This window comes from Alligator mississippiensis, chromosome 8 (assembly GCF_030867095.1).
Source record: "Alligator mississippiensis isolate rAllMis1 chromosome 8, rAllMis1, whole genome shotgun sequence".
Taxonomy (NCBI): Eukaryota; Metazoa; Chordata; order Crocodylia; family Alligatoridae; genus Alligator; species Alligator mississippiensis.
This window is the reverse complement of record NC_081831.1, coordinates 29,630,804-29,651,915: the sequence shown is the minus strand read 5'-3', so window position 1 is coordinate 29,651,915 and position 21,112 is coordinate 29,630,804. Positions and strand designations below refer to the sequence as shown.

The 21,112-nt window shown below is 45.2% G+C and overlaps 1 protein-coding gene across 1 annotated transcript in view; it reads right to left on the bottom strand.

The window, feature by feature from the left end:
* Positions 1 to 17,669, bottom strand: part of GLP2R (glucagon like peptide 2 receptor) — a 183,284-nt gene extending 165,615 nt beyond the window's left edge. The window contains exon 1 of the mRNA XM_019498124.2: positions 17,352 to 17,669. Within this exon, the coding sequence (XP_019353669.1) occupies positions 17,352 to 17,456 (105 nt within the window). The 5' untranslated portion in view covers positions 17,457 to 17,669. The remainder of the gene's footprint in view (positions 1 to 17,351) is intronic.
* Between the last annotated feature and the right edge of the window lie 3,443 nt (positions 17,670 to 21,112).

Genomic DNA, 21,112 nt, shown 5'->3' with positions numbered 1-21,112 from the left:
TGACGTGGCCTGGCATAAAGTGAAAAAGAAGGTGAAACAAAAACTAGGGAGCAGGTACAACCACAAACTGTCAGTGGGAGGACAGGTAAATTAATTAAGGTAGTGGTACTCCCTGTCATACTGTATATAGGTGTGGTGTTCCCTCCATCATAGACCACCATATGTAGGTTCCAACAAGAACTAAAGGTGTTCTTTTGGAAAGCCAAAAGGGAAAGGCTTAGGAGAACAACACTATATAAGGAGAAATAGAATGGAAGATGGCACTTCACAGAAGTGTTTCTGTTTGTTCATGTGACATGTCAGTCTATGCTGCACAGGAGGGATAAAAGGGGGCTCCAAATGGGCTTGGTTTGTCTGCTACTATGCAGGGATATTATTGTGTGTAATGTAAAAGGGGCATTAGTTGTAGCCATGTTGGTCTAAGGACATAGGCAAACAAGGTTCTTTGGGTAAATGTGATATCTTTTATTAGACTAATTAAAATAGTTAGAAATCTTTTTCATTGCAAGCTGTCAGGTAAAACACCCTTCTTCAGGCTGAAAAGGCATCTGCCATTGTTCTGTGCTCTTTCTGGATGAGATAGGATAGCATAGAATAGAATAGAAGCCAGAGGCCAGTATGCAAGAATGCCAGTCAATGAAAATGCAAACTGAGGCAGTCATTGGGTGCAAAACAGGTTGGGGGGAAGGGGAATGTAGACTTGGTGATAAGATGTAGCTGGTAAATAGTAGACAGGCAGATAACCTCTCTACTAGTTACCAGCTACATTTTATCACCAGGTCTATACCCTCCATCCCAATCTCCCCCACCACCTGTTTCTCACCCATGGATTGCCTCAATTTGCATTTTCATTGCTTGGCATTCTTGCATACTGGGCTCTGGCTCCATTGCAGTTTGGGACTACGTAGAACAGCTGAATGCCTAAGACAAACATGTTACAGGGAAGAAAGTATATATCATGCGATATGGGAGCGTCAGTTCACCAGAATGGCCTGTGGGAAGGCAAAGAAACTCATACAGCTGCTAGGTGCTAAGAGTCAACTCACACTGGAAATGGTTTTGTGCAGTGTGGGCCAGGGAACAGAGGAAGGATGGAGTATGGAAAGCTGTAGTGAGCTTTCATACAGCATTGTGGAAGGCAAGAAGCGTACTAGTTCTACAGAAACTAGAACTCTCTGGAGAAGATATCTTGTGTTAGGGCTTGAGCGACCTGTGGTAGTATTGCTCACGGGACACAAGAGAACTAGGTAAGGATCAGGCAATAAGTTTATGAAAAAAGAAGAATGGAGATACCTAGTAGATCTAGGAAGATGAAAAGATGATGAGGCCTGAAAGGTTGTGGAGCTATAGCTGCAGGCCAGGGGTTGGCTAGAAAAAAGGCATGATAGGGTCTAAGACAAGGCATATATGGGATAAGGGATCATAGGCATTAATGGATGAGGTTGAAAGGTAACAGGGAATAATGCAGTATTAAGAAACAAAAGCTTCCAGACCCCTGGATTAATGGGAATTTGGGGAAGGAGGGAATCATTAGATAATATATAAATGTTCTATGTTTTTTGTTGGTATTATTTTATTGAAGTTTTGGAAACTGGTGGAAGCGTGTTTTAAGTTTTGACACCTCATTGTTTCATTTTCTTCTCAGTTAATGCAGTTTTTGTAAGGTAATATAAGCTAATGAAAGAGTGTTTTAAGTTTCAATACTTTATTGTTTTGTTGGCCTGTAATTGATGTAAGTTTTGGGGGGTGGGATCTGTAATGCAATGTAACCTGTTGGAAGCAGGGTTTTTTTTAAATTTTGATACTTTCATAATAATAATAATAAGGTTCCCATCAGCATGTTTGCCCAGTATGGGCCACGTGTTTTATAGTCATGCTCAATGTTGGTTTTAATTAATCAACTTCATAATTAGTTTCTGTGCGCGCCGGGTCTGACCCCGGGTCGCTTTCGTCCCTCTGCACGCGGGCTGTGGCCAGCAGCCCGGGCAGGCCGGGTCGGAGATGGCGGGCACCGAGCTAGAATTGGGCACAGACACGTAACGGTTGATTTTAAGATTGTTTTACTTACACCGAGACGGTCGTGGTGTAGGCTGAGAACTTGCTTGAGTTGCGGTTACAACAAAAAACACGAACACACGTGGAGTTTGCTAGGCTCCACGCAGACAGAACACAAACAATCACGTGGAGCTTGCTAGGCTCCACGCAGACAAACTCCGGATGTCCAGGACAAGCGCGCATTAAACTCATCGTTATGTCTTATAGTAGGCTCCGTTCGAAGACGGGAAGAGGTGGGCGGTGGATCAGGCCGCCAAACTCCTCTGAGCGACACACAGGGTTTCTATTACCCTGCCGCGCACACCCAGAGTCCCCACGAGATGGATGCGGAGTCCTCTTCGGCTTGGGCAGAAACTGCTGAAGCCTCTTATACGGCTAGCAGGCCAATCGCTAGCCGCCATGTGTGAATAATTTAGCACTAGCCAATTGCGGGGCACGAATTTGCATCCGACAAGCGGGAAATCTTTGCACCGTGCATTTCTGTGTTGCAAAGGAAATGCACCCTGCAAAGCTCGCTGCAAAGTGGCGGGAACACTCCCCTGCACGCGGGTTCTCTGCGCAGCAGAACTCCTCCGTGCAATGAAGTTGCAAACCCACGGGGATAATTCTTTGTGCCGAAGCACACACACAAAAAAATCAGACCTTTGGGTCATGACAGTTTCCTTTAATGAACACATGCTGCTTTTGGCAGTCATTTAATGATGGACATTGTATTTAATGAGGTTTCCTTGTATGCAAATATAAGGTGGGGGGGAGGGGAGGGCTTTTTTCCTCATGCTGATTGGGGAAAAAAACCTCTTATGTTTGATTAAGTACTGTAAGTGTGATTCTATTCCATGCTGCTCACATCTCTAAAAACAGACAATGGGTAAAAGATGGGTGGGTTCTCCTTGTCCTTGATGCTTTTTGTGACTCAGCCTTAAGGTTCAGATAATAGTGTCTTACAAAAGAAAATGCATTCAGGGACATGAACAGAGTGAAAAAAATTGCACTTCAGAATGTATGTCCATTTGGATGCTTAATAGGTAGAACAGAATCTAGCCCTTTGGACAGAATCCTAGTTTACTTTATACACCGAAATGGCATTTCCTTTACTCACATACATGCATACCTGAAATCCATACATCCATACCTGACCACAGATCCCACACTTCTGTCCTGGAAAAAAACAGGGGGAAGGGCTCTTAAGTGTTTTAGCTTAGTAGCCAGGGCATTCACCCCAGAAGTAGGAAACCTAGGACATTTTAACACGTGATTTAGGGGTGAGGGTAGAAGGGAGTGCTTTAATTAGAGTGACTCCAAGAGCCACTCTAACTAAAGCACCCACAGTGTCTCATGTATCAGTGTCTCTGCACCTCAGAATGGCAGCAGGGGCACTTTAACTAAAGCTCATCAAACAAACTTTAGTTAAACTGCCCCTACCACCATTCTGAAGCATGGGGACGCTGATACATGAGACACGGAGGCTGACTGGAGTGCACTAATTAGCACACTCCAGCAGACTCAATTAATCTGTAATTACAGTGCAGCAGAGCAGCCTCTCCACATGTGTACAAGGTCCCCTAGCTTCTAGTTCCATTCCCCCTACAGGGAGTTTGAACAGGCACCCCCCCGCCCTCCAATTTGCCAGTGCAGTGGTCTAACACCAGGCCACAGGTTGCTCCCCTTTCTAGCCATCATCTTAAAGCTGAGCCATTGCACCTTGCATTTAAGATTCATTGGCTAGGAAGAAATGGGGAAATTTCTGTCCCATTAGAAGCCAAGGTCTATGCTGGAACTCAGGTCCCTCACCATTCCAGAGGAATAGCTGTCTTATTGAACCACACACTCTCTAGCTTGCATTTTTTCCCCTCTCTCCACATACCTCATTTTCTTGGGTGCCCAGGGAGGCAACTTCAAAAGGAGGGATGAGGAGATTCCTTAGTAATGCCTAACTCATGACTTGTTGGTTAATGTATTTTGTGGTACTATGTGCTGGTTTAGCAAAATGCAAGAGTGCTAGAACCTGGGTCTCCTGCCTTCAGGACAAGTGTCCTAATCACTTAACTTTAGGGCTAAACCATGGCAAGGCCTTCCTACCTCTCTGGTGTTTAACACCTGCTCATCGTAGTTTATTGTCAGGTACAATTTTGTGATTTATTCTCATGAAGGACAGTTGCATATGGAGCCACATAACTGTGCAGGCAGCGCTCAATCTGCTGACCATGTTTGGTAGCCATGTGGATGATTACATATCCATACTGCACATAGAGTAGGATTGCAAACTGTGCTTAAGTATAAAATATGTCAGTTATTTGGCAGAATAACTGCCTTTTGTGCATGAAAAGTGGTTTGTGGTTCTGCCTTGATCATTATTTGTCCACTACCAAGACGAAATCTACCAATACAGAACAGTAGTGCCAAATTGAGGTTGGACTCCTGAATGCCAAGTGTCTGGGAAACCAGAGGCATCAAAGTATTCCACTATCCCACTCAATATGTCCTTTTGTATGACCTTAACTAAAAATGAAAGATTAGATGCTGGTTAATAATAATACAGAATGTCACAATCAAATTTTTGGAAGATAGGCCAAACACAGTGTTCCTTTAAAGCATCAGACCATCTGAAGAAAACCCCCCTTTCAGTTTTCCAGGGAAATCTATTTTCATCTGGCTGAGTTGCATCCTTTTGAAATATTGCCTTTCATATTTGTGCTATGAACTTTTTCTGAGTTTTGGTGACATGCCAAGAGCTGACAGCTGACAGAGCTTCACAAAAATTGGACTTCACCAAAATATAATCTCCACTCCTGGCCTGGTCAATAAGTGCTTTTGGGGAAACATGGGATTTTTTTGTCTTTTTCCCTTTTCCCATAAGAATGTGCCTTTTTTCAGAATTGGGAGGAGAGAAAATCTAAACCCTAGGGTAATCTCCCCCTAGTTAAAGTGGTGACGTATTCTCTGTACTCCAAAGCCTATATTTAAAGTGAAGTCCCCTCATACACTCTCCTTGAAGACAGATAAATATATTTCCCTATTTGCATCATTAATAAAGTAACTGTATTTATCCTACATGGCTGTGTGAATTGAGAGGGGAAGTCCCACAGCTATACACTTTTCTTTTATAGTCTTTCAAAAATATAGAAGACGGATATGTTTTCTTGCTCTGTTTGTAAGTGTAACAGGATGGCGTCCTTGGGGTTACCGTGATCTCCCCTAACGTCCCCTTACCATGCCAATTAGCCAAAAGAGCACCCTCAATTATCACCCACCACGTCTTTGATGTTTAAATGTATAATAGGAAGGCTGCCTTTCCGTCCTCTTGGACATAGTTTTCCTGCTGTACACAGACCCCGTTCTGTAATGGGTGTTTCGGTGCACCCCAGCCTTATGGGCTCTGCGTGGCTCCAGCCACCCCTTTACCATGCCCCAAGCCTTATTTCTTCTGATTAGCCAACAGGAAAGCAAACATGCAGTACGGGGCAAATAATTTTTTTCACTCCTTTCATTTTCTGCTAAAACTAAATTGCTTGGCAACACACAGTTTTCAGTGTGGGACAGAGGAGACATGAGCTTTCTTTACTAGGAAAATACAGTTTTAAACAGCATAGAGAACTCTCATCAGCTCTTCAATTTCCCTATCCCTACTGCCAGGCCAGCTCCTGGCTTGAGACTGTTAACCAGTCTCTACTCACTCTGCTTTTAAATCCCATGAAATGGAAGGACTGCTTATATCCTTCACTTGATGGAATTGCAAGATAGGGAGAGACTATTTACAAGAGCTATGAGAAAGGAATTTTTGTTTCCAAAACAAAAAATATTTTGACATCTCCCAGATGTGGGCCCCAAAATGCTGGCAATCAGGGGCAATATTTGGGACATTCACTGGTCAGTGAACTTCATCTTAAGAGGTAAGGAAATAGTGATGATGTAATTGTAGGAAAGGCTGTTCAGTCTGACAGACTTTCTCTATGCAATGCACATGGAGATTTAGGCACATAAGAATGCCAGAAAAGCCAGTATTCTGAGTGGACAGCTACATAACTTAGTCTGTAAGAGTTGCAAAGAAATTGGTGGATCTGTATCCTGCTCCTCAAAGAAATGGCTGCCTAACTCCAAACCATAAGAAAGCACCTCTACCTCACTTCATTCAACATTCAAAGCCATAAACCCTCTCCTAGGTGTAGGTGACTAGATTGGGTCAGCACTTTCTTACAAAATACAGTTGGAGGCAGTGCCTCCAAGGATGGAGATTCCACAACCTCTCTGGGCAACCTCAGGAGAGGTCCCAGAAGACTGGAAGAGGGCCAATGTGGTGCCTATCTTCAAGAAATGGAGAAAGGAGCACCTAGGAAACTACAGGCCAATGAATTTGACCTCAATCCCTGGAAAAATCCTGGAAAAAATTATCAAAGAATCCATTATTGATAGGCTAACTGAAAGCAGTTTTCTAAATAACAGCCAACATGGCTTTGCTGCAGGCCGGTCATGCCTGGCTAACCTCATTTCCTTCCATGATCAGGTAACTCACCACCTGGATAAAGAAAATTAGTCTGATGTCATATACTTGGATTTAAAAAAGGCCTTTGACTTAGTCTCCCACAATGTCCTCATGGGAAAATTGGGAAAATGCGGCCTTGACAACTTTATGGTCTGGTGGCTAGGTAACTGGCTCCAAGGTAGGACCCAGAGAATATTGATAGATGGAACTGAGTCACCATGGCAGAAGGTGACCAGTGGCATCCCTCAGGGTTCAGTACTTGGACCAATGTTCACCAATTATTTGGATTTTTCAACATGTTCATTAATGATTTGGATTTGGGTGTTAAAAGCATACTGTCAAAGTTCACAGACAACAACAAATTATGGGTTAGTGCTATCATGCTTGAGCACAGGCTGGAGATAAAGGTTGACCTGGACAGGCTTGCAAAGTGGACAGATCAACATCTCCAGTAGAAACCCTTCTTGTTACCCTTTACATCCCTTGCTAGCTGCAACTCCAATTGTGCTTTGGCCTTCCTGACTTCATCCCTGCATGTCCAAGCAATGCTCTTATAGTCCTCCCTATTTATTTGTCCAAGTTTCCACTTCTTATAAGCTTCCTTTTTGTGACTTAGTTTACTGAAGAGTTCCTTGCTAAGCCAAGCTGGTCTTCTGCCATACTTGCTAGTCTTCCTGTGCATTGGGATGGTTTGTTCCTGCACTGTCAGTAAGGCTTCTTTAAAATATAGCCAGCTGTCCTGGACTCTTCTCTCCCTCAGACAGGCTTCCCAAGGGATCCTATCCCAGAGTTTCCTGAGTCAAAGTCTGCTTTTCTGAAGTCCAGGGTCCTTACTTTGCTGCTCTCCATCCTTCCTTTCCTCAGGATCCTGAACTCAATCATCTTGTAGTCACTGATACCCAAGTAGCCATCCACTACTACTTTCCCCACCAGTTCTTCAGTGGTAGATTTAGAGTTAGTGGGACCCTGTACACAGCTTCATTTTTGGGGCCCCTGCCTCGTGACCCAGCCAAGAAAAAAAACATTTGAGACATAGAAAAAATGGCAAAGCAAATGCTTTGCTAGACTAATTCATAAAACCACATTTGGAGCACAGTTCACAGGAGAAGTTTGCAGCATGCAGAAAGCCTGGACTGCTTCATGACTTGCAACGCTTATTAAGTTCAGTCATTTTCAGATTTGTCCTGTATTTTGGGGCCCCCTATTGTTGGGGGCCCCGTGCCACTGCACAGTTTGTTTCATGGTAAATCCACCACTGCAATTCTTCCCTGTTTGTGAGCAGCAAGTCAAGCACAGCATGGCCTCTAGTTGCCACTCCAGCACTTGCACCAGGAAGTTGTCCCCAACATTCTTCAAAAAATGTCCTAGATTGCCTGCGCACTGCTGTATTGCTCTCCCACCAGAAGTCAGGGTGATTGAAGTCCCCCATGAGAACCAGGGCTTGTGATTGGGAAACTTCCAGTAGCTGTTTGAAGAAAAACACTAGAACAGATTCATAGATTCATGGATGTTAGGGGCTGGAAGGGACCTCATGAGGTTATCTGGTCCAGCCCACCTGTACTTGGGCACAAAAGACTGCTGGGGTCAGATGACCCCAGCATGGTGCGCATCAAAATGTTTTTTAAAGATCTCCAGGGTAGGTGATTGTACCACCTCTGAGGGGAGTTTGTTCCAGACCCTAGGCACTTACATCGTAAAGAAGTTTCTCCTTATTTCCAATGTGAAGCGATCTTCAAGCAGTTTGTGTTCATTGGTTCTTGTCTTCCTCTGGGTGAACGGATGCTCCCCTAGGCCCTGATGTATACCCCTTATATACTTATAGGCTTCCACCAAGTCCCCTCTAAGTCTTGTTTTGTCCAGGCCCATGTCTTTCAGCATCTCCTTATATGCTCTGCTCTCCAGACCTCTAATCATGTGTGTGGCCGTCTTTTGGGCTCTCTCAAGCTTCTCCACATCCTTGATGAAGTGCAGTGCCCAGAACTGGATGCAGCACTCCAGCTGTGGTCTCACCAAGGCTGGATAGAGCTGGTGGATGCCATCCTTAGTCTTGCTTGATATGTATTGGTAGATGCATGCCAGTGTTTTGTTCACTCTGCCAGCTACAGAATCACATTAGTGGCTCATGTTCACTTTGTTTTCTATCACGACCCCCCCAGATTTCTTTCAGCTGTTATACTGGCAAGTGTAGCACCACTGAGCCTGTAAGTGTGTTGTGTATTATTTCTCCCCAGATGGAGAAAAGGCTGAAGTGCTCAATGCCTTCTTTGCCTCAGTTTAATAGGCAAGGTCACCTCCCATACTACAGCACCAGGCAGCATAGTTTGTGGAGGAGGTGAGCAGCCCAACAGTGGTGAAAGAACAGGTTAGGGACTATTTAGAAATGTTTGACATATACAGGTCCATGGAGTCAGATGGGATGTATCAAGAGTGCTGAGAGAGTTGACTGGTGAGATTGCAGAGCCATTGGCCATCATCTTTGAAAACTCATGGTGATTAGGAGAGGTCCCAGGTGATTGGAAAAGGGCAAACATAGTGCCCATATTTAAGAAAGGGGAAAAGGAGGATCCAGGGAACTACAGAACAATCAGCCACACCTCAGCCCCTGGAAAAACCCTGGAGTAGATCCTCAAAGAATCCATTTCTAAGCATTTGGAGGAGAAGAAGGTGATTAGGAACAGTCAATATGGATTCACCAAGGACCTGACGAACCTGATTGCCTTCTGTGACAAGGTGACTGGCTCTGCGGATACAGTGGATATGCTATACCTTGATTTTAGCAAGACTTTTGATACGGTCTCCCACAACATTCTTGCAGGCAAGCTAAGGAAGTATGGGGTGGATGAATGGACTGTAAAGTGTATAGAAAACTGGCTGGAGCATCGGGCTCAGAGAGTAGTAATCAATGGCTCAATGCCTAGTTGGCAGCTGGTATTAAGTGGACTGCTTCAGGGGTTGGTTCTGGGACTGGTTTTGTTCAATGTCTTCATCAATGACCTAGAAGATGACATAGAGTGAACCCTCAGCAAGACTAAAGATGACACCAAGCTAGGGGGAGTAGTAGATACACTGGTGGATAGGGCTAGGGTTCAGGGTGACCTACCCAAATTGGAGGACTGGTCCAAAAGAAATCTCATGAAGTTCAACAAGGACAAGTGTAAAGTCCTGCTCTTAGGATGGAATAATCCCATGCATCAGTACAGGCTAGTGGCTGTGACTGGCTGGGCAGCAACTCTGCAGAAAAGGACCTGGGGGTCACAGTGGACAATAAGCTGATTATGAGCTAACAGTGTGCCTTTGTTGCAAAGAAGGCTAACGGCACACCTGGCTGCCTCAGTAGGAATGTTGACAGCAGGTCAAGGGAAGTGATTTTTCCCCTCTATTTAGCACTGGTGAAGCCACATCTGAACTACTGTGTTCAGTTTTGGGCCCCCCACTGCAGAAAGTATGTGGATAAATTGGAAAAGGTCCAGTGGAGGGCAACAAAAATGGTGAGGGGCTGGGGGACATGGCTTCTGATGAAAGACTGAGGGAACTGGGCATATTTAGTCTAGAGAAGAGGAGACTGAGAGGGGATTCACTAGCAGCCTTTCACTACCTGAAGCGGGGTTTGAAAAAGGATGAATCTAGAATGTTGTCAGTGGTGGAAGATGACAGAACAAGGAACAATGGTCTCAAGTTGGGAAGATTAAGTAAGATATTAGGAAGAATTTTCTTACTAGGAGGGTAGTAAAACACTGGAACAGGTTACCCAGAGTGGTGATGGAATCTCCATCCTTGGAGGTTTTTAAGACCTGGATAAACAAAGCTTTTTCTGGGATTATCTAGTTGGGGGTGGTCCTGCCTTGAGCAGGGGGTTGGCCTAGATGACCTCCTGAGGTCCCTTCCAACCCTAATTTTCTATGATTCTATGATTCTACCCTCCTCATGAAAAAGCTTTTCCTAATATCTAACCTAAACTTCCCTGGCTGCAACTTGAAACCATTGTTCCTTGTTCTGTCATCTGCCACCACTGAGAACCATCTAGCTCCATCCTCTTTGAAACCACCCTTCAAGTAGTTGAAAGCTGCTATTAAATCCCCCATCAGTCTTCTCTTCTCCAGTCTAAATAAGCCCAGCTCCCTCAGCCTCTCAGAAATCATGTGTCCCAGCCCATTAACCATTTTCTATGCCCTTCACTGGACTCTCCAATTTGTCCACATACTTTCTGTAGTGGGGGCCCAAAGCTGGACTCAGTACTCCAGATGTGGCCTCACCAGTGCTGAACAGAGTGGAAGAATCACTTTCTTCAATTTGCTGGCAACACTCCTACTGATGCAGTAAGCCATTAGCCTTCTTAGCAACAAGGGCACACTGTTCACTTATATTTAGCTTACTGTCCACTGTAACCCCCATGTCCTTTCCTGCAGAGCTGCTGCTTAGCCAGTCGGTTTCTGGCCTTTACTTAGTTTGTTCCATCCTGTGTGCAAGACTTTGCACTTGTCCTCATAGAACCTCATAACATTCCTTTTGGTCCAATCCACTAATTTCCCAAGGTTTCTCTGAATCCTACCCCTACCTTCCAGTGAATATACTACTCCTCATGGCTTGGTGTCATCTGCAAACTTGCTGAGGGTGCACACCATCCCATCTTCCAGGTCACTGATGAAAATACTGAACAAAACCAGCCCCAGGACCAATCCGTGGGCCACTCCACTTAACAGAAACTGCCAAGTAGGCATTGAAGTATTGACTACTACCTTCTGAGCCTGATTATCCAGCCAATCTTCTATTGACTTTACAGTCCATTCATCCAATCCATACTTACTTGTGACAATGTTGTGGGGCACCATATCAAAAGCCTTGATAAAGTCAAGTTATATCATGTCCCCTGGTCTCCCCACATCCACAGAGCCAGTCATCTCATCATAGAAGGCAATCAGGTTGGCCAGGCATGACTTGCCCTTGATGAATCCATTCTGACTGTTCCTAATCACCTTCTTCTCCTCCAAATGCTAAGAAATGGATTCCTTGAGGATCTGGTCCAGGGTTTTTCCAGGGGCTGAGGTGTGGCTGACTGGTCTGTAATTCCCTGGATCCTCCTTTTCCCCTTTCTTAAATATGGGCACTATGTTTGTCCTTTTCCAATCACCTGGGACCTCTCCCATCCAGCCCCATGGACTTGTAAACATCCAGCTTTTATAAATAGTCCCTAACTTGTTCTTTTGCCACTGTTGGCACTCATCTCCTCCCCAAACTGTGCTGCCAGGTGCAGTCATTTGGGATGTGACCTTGCCTATGAAGACTGGGTACTTAAGTGATTAGGACATTCATCAGGGAAGGTTGGAGGTACTTAGATTCCTTTCCCTGCTTTTATGCCTATTTAAGTACTTTATACAAAGTGGAGCAGCTACAGCAGGAAAGACTGAGCGCCACCCCTGAATAACCTGCAGTTTGGGAGTAGACCAGTAATTCTCAGCCAGGGTTCCATATACAATATACAATATTGTATACAATAGTATAATATATTATTATTGTTTGGTGTGCAAATACCTACCCATGATTCACAAAATAAACCCAGATGAATGCACCCATTCAGGGGCATGCGTTTGCCACGGCCATTTGCTGCTGCACACACTCCTGCATGTGGGGTATGGTGTGGGGCAAAATTCCCTGCTTTGGGGAAATGGCCATTTCCCCATTCCTCCTGATTCCAGGCATCCTGGAGGAGCAGGGGGACAACTAGAAGAGGGGATGTGCTCTGACCCACAGCCAGAGCATCTCCCTGGAGGACTCAGACTCCATGTCTGTTTTTCTTTGGTGTGTTCTGAGGCGGGGAGGGGGTGCATTTTATACCAGGAGTTCTTTATATCATATTTTGGCACCACACTACAAATTTGCAGCATGGCAAATGGTTACACATGCACTGCATGACGTTTGCAGCACTTCAGACACCTTTAAGGCACTACAAACTGCACTGGTGATGCATAGGGGGTGCACGCAGGTTCACGTGCACCCCCTGAGGGGCAACCCGGACACAGGCTGCAGCAGCAGTGGGGAGGGGCATGCCAGGCTGGCAGCCTGCTCAGCACAGCAGGCAGGTAGGTAAGGTTTCTTCTTCCTTTAGTTTCTGGGCTGGAGGGGGGGAAGGGAGCTCAAGACCCTCACAGTGCAGAAGAGAGTGGGATAGGGGTTGGGCCAAATCATTCACCACTGCCCCTGTTGCACTGTAGGAATTGTCCCACAACCTGGCCTGGCCAGTGCTTCATTCATGGAGAATAGGGCCCTGGCCAGGCCAGGTTGTAGGGCAACTGAAGCCCAGCAACTTGTGCTACTGCGCACACTGCAGGGGAGCTGGGGGAGGGACGACACATTTCCCCAACTCCTTGGCTCCAACGTGCTGTGGCCCTGGATGAGCCACTGGGCCCTGATTGCCCCCCAATGCAATCTGGTTGGGGCCCCATTCACAGTGCATGGAGTGGTGGGACAAGCGGAGCCTGCTGGCTCCTGCAGTGTTGCAGTGCTGGGAAGCCAAGGGTGGCACATAGCTCCCTCCCTCCCCTCCCCCCCCGCCTCCCCCCCCCCCCCCACATCTTTGCACAGGGCAAGGGTGGGCTGCAGCTGTGAGGCAAGCTGGGCACGGCCTGCTCCGTGCCTTGCTGCAGCCTATGAAAGCAGTGCGGCACAGCACCATGTGCCTCACTGCCCAGCCTGCCCAATGGCAGGACACACATGTCAGTGCACCACTTTCAAAGGCTGCAGTGAGGCACAGAGCAGGCAGATCCCAATTCACCTCACAGCTGCAGCCCCCCATTGCCCTGTGCAAAGATGGCGGGAGCCACGTACCCCCCTTGGCTCCCCGTTGTCACGACTGCAGTAGCCACCAGGCTCTTCCCAGGGATGACTTAAATGGGGCAGAGTGGGAGTCATGACTCCTGGGGGCTTTGTCTCCTCTGGCCTAGTGAAGCAGCTGAGGCTGGCCCTGCTCCAGCTCTGGGCACCCCCGGGCAGTGCAGGCTTGTGGCCAGACTGGGGCTGGTTCAGGGAAGCAGCCAGGACCAGTGCAGAGCTGGTGGGTGCTGAATGCTGGCGCTGGGCAATGACCCCTGGCGCAGGGTAAGAGGAGGCTGCAAGGGTGCAACGGACCCCAGCTCCGAGCCCGAGTCCTGCCCAGTGCCAGCCCCAGCCTCGCTGCCTCTCCCCCATGGCCCTTTCTCCTCCTCTTGCCCCTGCCCCCACAGACTTTCATGCGGGGGTGGGGATGCAGTCAGCTGCTGGGGGACCCCCTCCCCACCCTGGTCAGCAATTGGCTGCTGGTGCCCTCCCAATATTAGGAGGCACCAGTTGCCCATGACAAACAGCACATGAGCACTGTTCTGGACACACCCAGACATTTCAAATAGGACTCCATAGTGTCAAAATCATTCTGATCTTTGATGGTTTTTCTGAGTACTTTGCAATAGGAAATTTTAGGTTAGATAGGAAACAATTTCTTACGAGAAGGGTAGTAAAACACTGGAATAGGTTACCCAGAGAGGTGGTGGAATCTCCATCCTTGGAGGTTTTTAAGACCTGACTAGACAAAGCTTTAGCTGTTATGTTGTAGTTGGGGTTGGTCCTGCTTTGAGCAAGGGGTTGGACTAGATGATCTCCTCAAGTCCCTTCCACCCCTAATGTTCTATGATTCTATGAATAGAAGAATTTCTCTATTATTTCTTCATAATCAAGAAGTGAATGAAAGCTAATAGCTGGCATTTTCTGAGGCGGGCCTTGAGTCTAAGAAAGGTTGAGAACTACTGGAGTAGATACTCCCCTCAGAATTAGAGGTATGGGTACAAGTACTTTTAAGAAGAGGCAAGATTTTAGTGTGGGCCTCTCAAAACCCTGCTACATGTTTTAACCACCAACATAGGGCTGTCAAATTCATCCCATGCCCTGAGCCAGATATGGAACGTGTGAATCCTTGCAAGCTAGATCCGCAAAGCCAGTGGCTGCTGCAATGACTACAGTTTTGGTGATGACAGCACCAGCAAGGAAAGAAGTGGCAGTGGTAGGACCAGCAGCTGTGGAGGTAGTGGTGGAAGTGGGGCAAGCATTTGCTAAGCAGGTATAGGGTGAATGGTGTCAGGCTAAGCTTCCACAGGGTGAGTGGGGCTGTCTCAGTACAACCCTTGCTCAACCTCCCTGGCACTGACAGTTGTGTGTAAGACCCTGCATTCTGTGGCAGGCTGTTCCCTCACTAGCCTCACCCCACATGTCTGGGGCTGACACAAGCCCCATGGGCTGGATCTCCACAGGCCAGATCCAGCCCAAGGACTATATTTGACATCCCTGAACTAATAAAGGAACTTGGCAACCACATGTGTTTCTGTGAGGCTGGTTAGTATGCTCTGAGAATACCTACTGGATTGGTCCTCCCTGTAGAAGCTGGTGAGGAAAACCTAGTTGTGGATGCTGCTGGGGTTTTAGCATAAACCAGCACTGAGCTGCTTTGTTCTTTTTCTGACATATCAGATAGCAGATATTTGCACATTGAAGGAACTTTACTGTGAACTTAGATATCTGAAGTCCAGGTGGCTCAAGGGTCAGGCAGCAGCCAATGATCCACATTTTGTACTTGAGACCAAGTGCTAGCCCCTCCGTTAGCTACATAAATGAAATGGACTTAGGCACCAAATTGTGATTCTATGCCACCCTGCTTGAGTCCCTGGAAAACAGTCAGTGCAAGAAATGGGAGAGTCCTATTCTTCCTCACTGTGTTTTATGACTCAGTCTTAAGTGTAAGATGACAATTTGTTATAAAGGTAGATGCATTAATGGATTGTCAGGATTTGGACAGGACAGGGTGGAATAGAATCACATTAGGCGTGTGAATTCTCCTAGGCCATTTGTACATGCCATGGGGGTTTAATTTGGTATCGTTCTCCCTAAATTGAAGCGATGGGTCTTTAAAAACACTGCTTCAATTTATGGCAAAGTAAAGCCCCATGGCATGTGCACAAGGGTTGGGCCCAATCCTTATCTGCCTCTTTGGCGGTGGGAGGGAGGGTGAGCTGCTAGCAGGCCAAGCAGTTCCTGAGCTGTGGCGGGGGCTGGTGCTTCCCTCCGCATCAGTGGCAACGCCCTCCAGGCAGCGCCCTCCAGGCAGCATCCACCCTCAGGCACCCGGCTTGGGCGTTCCCAGGGGGCATCACAGCTGTGGAAAGAACCACCGGGCCCTTGCATGGCTCAGGCAGGCAGACAGGCTCCAGGGAGAAAAATAAAGATCAGGCTTACCACTTTTTTTTTCCTTCAGTGTCACCTGCATGCACAGGCTGCCTGCACAGCCCCTGAGCTGCATGGACCCCAGTGCTTCCCTCCACAGCAAACTAAACTATCTTGGAGATGTTTTCGTTTGCTGCTCCCTGAAGTCATTTAATGCGCATTATGCCACCAACATATGCGAACAGCCACACCATTAAAGTGCATTACACTGACAACATGTGCAAACAGCTGCACTATTAAAGTGGTGCAAAAGAGCATTAAGCCTTAAACATAGTGGTGCTTGAATTCTAAATGAATATGAACTCATTTCTGTGGTTAGAATTGTATGAATGCAATATCTTTTTCTTTCCAAAATTTGAAGTCTTGGTGTATTTATTGACTTTAAATAAATAAAAAATTGTAGCAAGACAAGTTTAAGTTAGATATTAAGAAAAACTTTCTCACTAGGAGGGTAGTAAAGCACTCAGAGAGGTTGTGGAATCTCCATATCTTCCTCCTCGGAGGTTTTTAAGACCTGGCTAGACAAAGCCTTGGCTGGGATAATCTAGTTGGGGATGGTCCTGCTCTGAGCATGGGGTTGGACTAGACGACCTCCTGAAGTCCCTTCCAACTCTAATTTTCTATGCTTCTATGAAAAACCCTTCCAAAACCAAGACATGCAACAATATATGTTTCCTTAAAAGCAGAGTCAGATAAAGACACATAAGTAGAAACACATTGTAGGTTTTGGTCAGTGATAAATCTGTTATATTAATACAGGAGTTAATTTGTCTTTCTTTTCCCACAAATGAATGCTGCATTTGTATGTTATTTTTATTCAGAATGGAATTACATATACTATAAAATGTTATTAAATTGTTAAAAATGTACCTGACTTACTAATGAACACATTGATCTTATTTCCAAAAGAAAAGAACTTTAAAAATAATTCTATGGAAACCATTGGGCAAGAAATCTTTTAGACTCTTCAATATTCCACATATGAATCTATATTAAGAATTTCAAATCTTTTACTTTATTTAGAAGGAGAGAAAGGGAATTAATTCAGCAGAGAAGCAGAAGAAAATAACATAAACACTGTGTATAATGTTACCAGAGTTTTGTAAACAAGTTGAAGCTTTAAAATTTTTATATTAATATTTGGTGGTTAACAGAAGTGCAAACTGAAATGTGCATCATTTATGACTTTCTAGAAGAAGTCTGAATGACATTCAAATCGATGCACTTTACTATTATACCTAAAACAGTCCTTCATATGATGCAGTGGGGAAAATGGGAGCAGAAAATAAGCTTGACATCTGGTATATAAATGTTAAGAGAGTTACTATAAGGGAAATATAAACAATTCATTCAACATAAAAATCATAATCAGAATAGGAGAATATGAATATATTATCTGGGTAGGAGATTGAGACAACACCTTAAGGCTCATCATTCAACAATATTCTTTTGAAATGTGTAATGAATTTAAATAAATGTGCCTTATGAACTAGCATGCAGGTTAAGAATATCTAAATGCTAAGTAAAAGGAAAATTTGTATCTTAGTACCAGTCATTAGTAATTAAATTATCTTACCTGTTTGACTAAAAACAGAACCAAAACAGGACGAACTGATCCAGGAGATATTCTGGAACAGAATCTCATATTGGAGCAGGATCCAAAGTGTGTGGCAATGCTCATTTCCTTGTTTCCCAAAGGAAATTCCTTACGTGGTGTCTAGGATAAAGCAAATTCCCTACTTCGTTCTGTAAAAAATATAATGTCTAATCTTTAAAACTTCAGAGACTTTTACATGTAGGATCAAATTTAACTGTATGTAAATCTGCTAAACCCCAGAGCTGCCAGAAACTGACTTCCTTTCATTTCTCTGCTTAAAGGGAGAGAGAAATTACTTTAAACTAACAAGCACGTCTGCTTTCTGTCATTTGTCCTTTAGCCAATGAGAAATAGTGAAAGTATTAAACATTAAGGGGCTGATCCTGTTCACATGGAATTTGATGAGTTTTGCCATTGACTTGGGTGGGAACAAAATGCAGTCCCTTGTGCAAAAAACGTCATTAAACTATTGAAATATACCATCAAGTAAATACCAAGAAAAACTCTGAATGGAACACCTACAAAATGAGGATGCAGGTTGGGTGACAAAGGGCAGCTAAACAATCTGTCTGGGAAGAACAGGATTGTGACATGGACTATATGCCTGCCATAAGAGCAATGTTGCCAACTTGCAATTTTATCTTGAGCCTTGTGAAATTTGAAGTGTTTTTTTCAGCTTCAGCTGCAGGAGTTAAGAAATTGTTGTAGTGTTTTAACTTCATTTTTTTCAAAGTTTTTGTTTGTAACAATTCTGGGTGTGAAGAAAAACCTGAAAACATGACCCAACTGTGTTACAAAGGCTCAGGAAGCTGGGAGAAATAAACAGAACCCCCTTGCCTGCTTCTACACTCAGAACTGAGTCACAAACTGTGCACTACTGCCAAAATCTGTAGTTATTTAACTGCATTTATTCATGTAAAATGAAATAGGATTTAGCCCACTCTGTCCCCTGGGTATCTGGCATATGATGCAAAATGGCTATTCCAATCAACACTGAATGTTATAATTACTAAATGTATTAATGACTGAACTAACAGTGTAATACAACTATATCTAGTGGTCTACACAAAGATTTAGATCAGAAGTATCAAACTCTATTGGACCTCTGGACCAGATCCAGGCCACAGGGAATTCCAATTCCAGCAGCAGGGTGAGCAGCAGCAACATGAATTGCCACAAGTTTCTGAGCTGCAGAAACTAACATACCCATCGCTTGCCATCCCACCAACAATACATGCCCCCACTGCCCCCCTCCCCCCCAATTCTCACCCCCCCTTACAGAGTCCCATGACCTGGATGTCATGCACTATGCTACCCAGCCATCTGCAATCGAGATCCAGCCCATAAACTGTATCTTTGACAACCTCAATTTAGGTCATCTTGTGGAATGGAGACTCAGAATTTTACAATATGAAGTGCAAAATCATGCACTTGATGATTATGAGTCCATATGGACTCATGTTATAACAAGGGATGTACAGACTGGAGACTGGAGACTTCTGAGGAAAAGATAGATCTGGGTGTGTTGGTTGATAATAAGATGACCATGAACAATCAGAATAAAAGTGAAAAAGTCTGTGAAAAAGTCCAGTAGAATGTTAGAATGTATAAGGCAGGGTATACGTAGTAGAAGCACTGAGGTACTAGCACAAGGCATTGGTAAAACTCTTACATAGAATGCTATGTGTTGTCTTGGTCACCAGTGTTAAAAAAAATTAACTAAAAATGGAATGAGTTTAAAGAAGGACCATTAATGTGATTAAAGGAATAGAAAACTGTTTTATGAAAGAAAATTAAGGAACTTGGCTCATTTAGTTTAGCAAAACAGAGACTAAGAAGCAATATGATCATTCTTTACAAGTTCATTTGTGGGGTAATATTAGAAAAGAAGAAAGCTTTTCAGGCTCAAAAACAACAAAAATGAATGCCAACATACTGACTATGAATAAATGTATATAGGAAATTAGAAGACAAGCCCTAACTATCAAAAGAGCAAAGTCTTGGAATGATCAGCCCAGAAGAGCAGTGGGGGCAAAGGATCTGAATTACTTTAAGATTGAACAGGAAAAAATGTGGAAGGGATGGTATGGTAGAACAGAGACTTTTGGCACACTAATCAGTGTGCCTGACTTGAAATCATATAACTGCAGCCTCCAGGTTAGGGTACAAAAGTATCTCTCTAGAACAGAAGACATCTGGAAATCCCATGCCCCAGGGCTTTGTTAGTCACCAGTTGGGACAAGGAAGGATGCTACTGGCTTCTGAAAGGGAGGGAGTTGACCTTCCTCTGAGGCTTTGGCTACAGCTAATTCCCAGGTGGGGAGGAAGGAAAGGGGGGTAGTTGACTGAACTGCGATGCTGTTCCTGACAGTACTAGAAACCCATAGATCCCCAGTTGCAGGTTCTTATTTTTCTGCTCAAGGTCATACTAATCAGTAGCATAACTAGGGTGGGGCTAGTAGGGTACCCACCTCAGGCACTATGAGGGGGCTGTAGGATACACACCTCACCTGGAGTCTTTGCCCTGTGCACTGTCCGGGAAGCTCTGCACTATGCTACCCAGCCATAGGAGCTGACAGTACAGCACCACACCAATCAGCATATCTGGGGGCAAGCAAAATGGTGCTACCCTTTTCTTCCCCCCGGGAGCCTTTGTAGCAGTAGGGAAAGTTCTGCACTGCCCCAGTCAAGCCACAGGAGCTGGGCAGTACAATGCTGCACCCAGCAATGTATCTTGGGGTGGGGCGTGAGTGGGGTAAGCAGAATGGTGCTTCCTTTCCCCCTCCGCTCCCACCAGGAACCTTTCCAGAGCAGGCATAGTCCTGCTTCCAATATGTGTGTTTGGTAGAAGGAGTGAATGGATCTGCTTTGAGGAAGCCCAGCCATGGGGCAGATGACACTGCTGATGCTGAGCAGTGGCAACAGCAGCAGCAACCCAAGCAGGTAAGACGTCCCTTCCTCTCACCCACACCACTGTATGCTGTGTACCTTTTCCCCCCATCTACCATGGCTGGCATATCCTTGCTGCACCCCTCCCCTCCTCCTACATTGGGTCCTCAGTGGTCTCCCTAAGCCACTGATATTGATATCCAAATTTCAGATTAAGAAGGAATTCCCCCCTATGTCACAATGGCATGGACAATGATGGGGCCATGTCCAGATGAGCAACAGACCCATCCGCAGCAACACATACCACACATTCAGGCATTCAGGCCATTCCTGCACTGCTACCTTGCAAAAAAAAAGCAGGATAGCACATATGGGGACAGCATGAGCCACCCAAACTGGAGCCTAGCCAGCCAGAGCCATGCTCCAACTGCCAGTCAGGCTCCAAGCTGCAGGAGCAATGTGGCTGCAGCTTCCCCAGCCCCCAGGATGCCATATAAGGCTGCTGAGGCCAACAACTGTGCTGGTCCCAGCCTCCCCTACCCCACCTGGAGTAACTTACCACATGCCAGAGGGTGTATGGCATGGGCGTTCCCCAGGGACAACTAGCAGTAGCACAAGGTGTCCCACTGCCAGTTGTCTCCAGGGAACCAAATGATCGCGTTCATCTGGATTTTAAAAAATTATATTTATTGTCTCAATAACATGGGGCATAGACTTTTTATACCAGTGACCCAGCAGGATTTGAAATTAGGAACCCCATCCACCTAGAACATCACTCTAACCATTGTGCCACAGGTCAGCCATTATTCTGGCAATTTTTTGGTGCTCCTTTTTAAGCTGAGCTACTAATA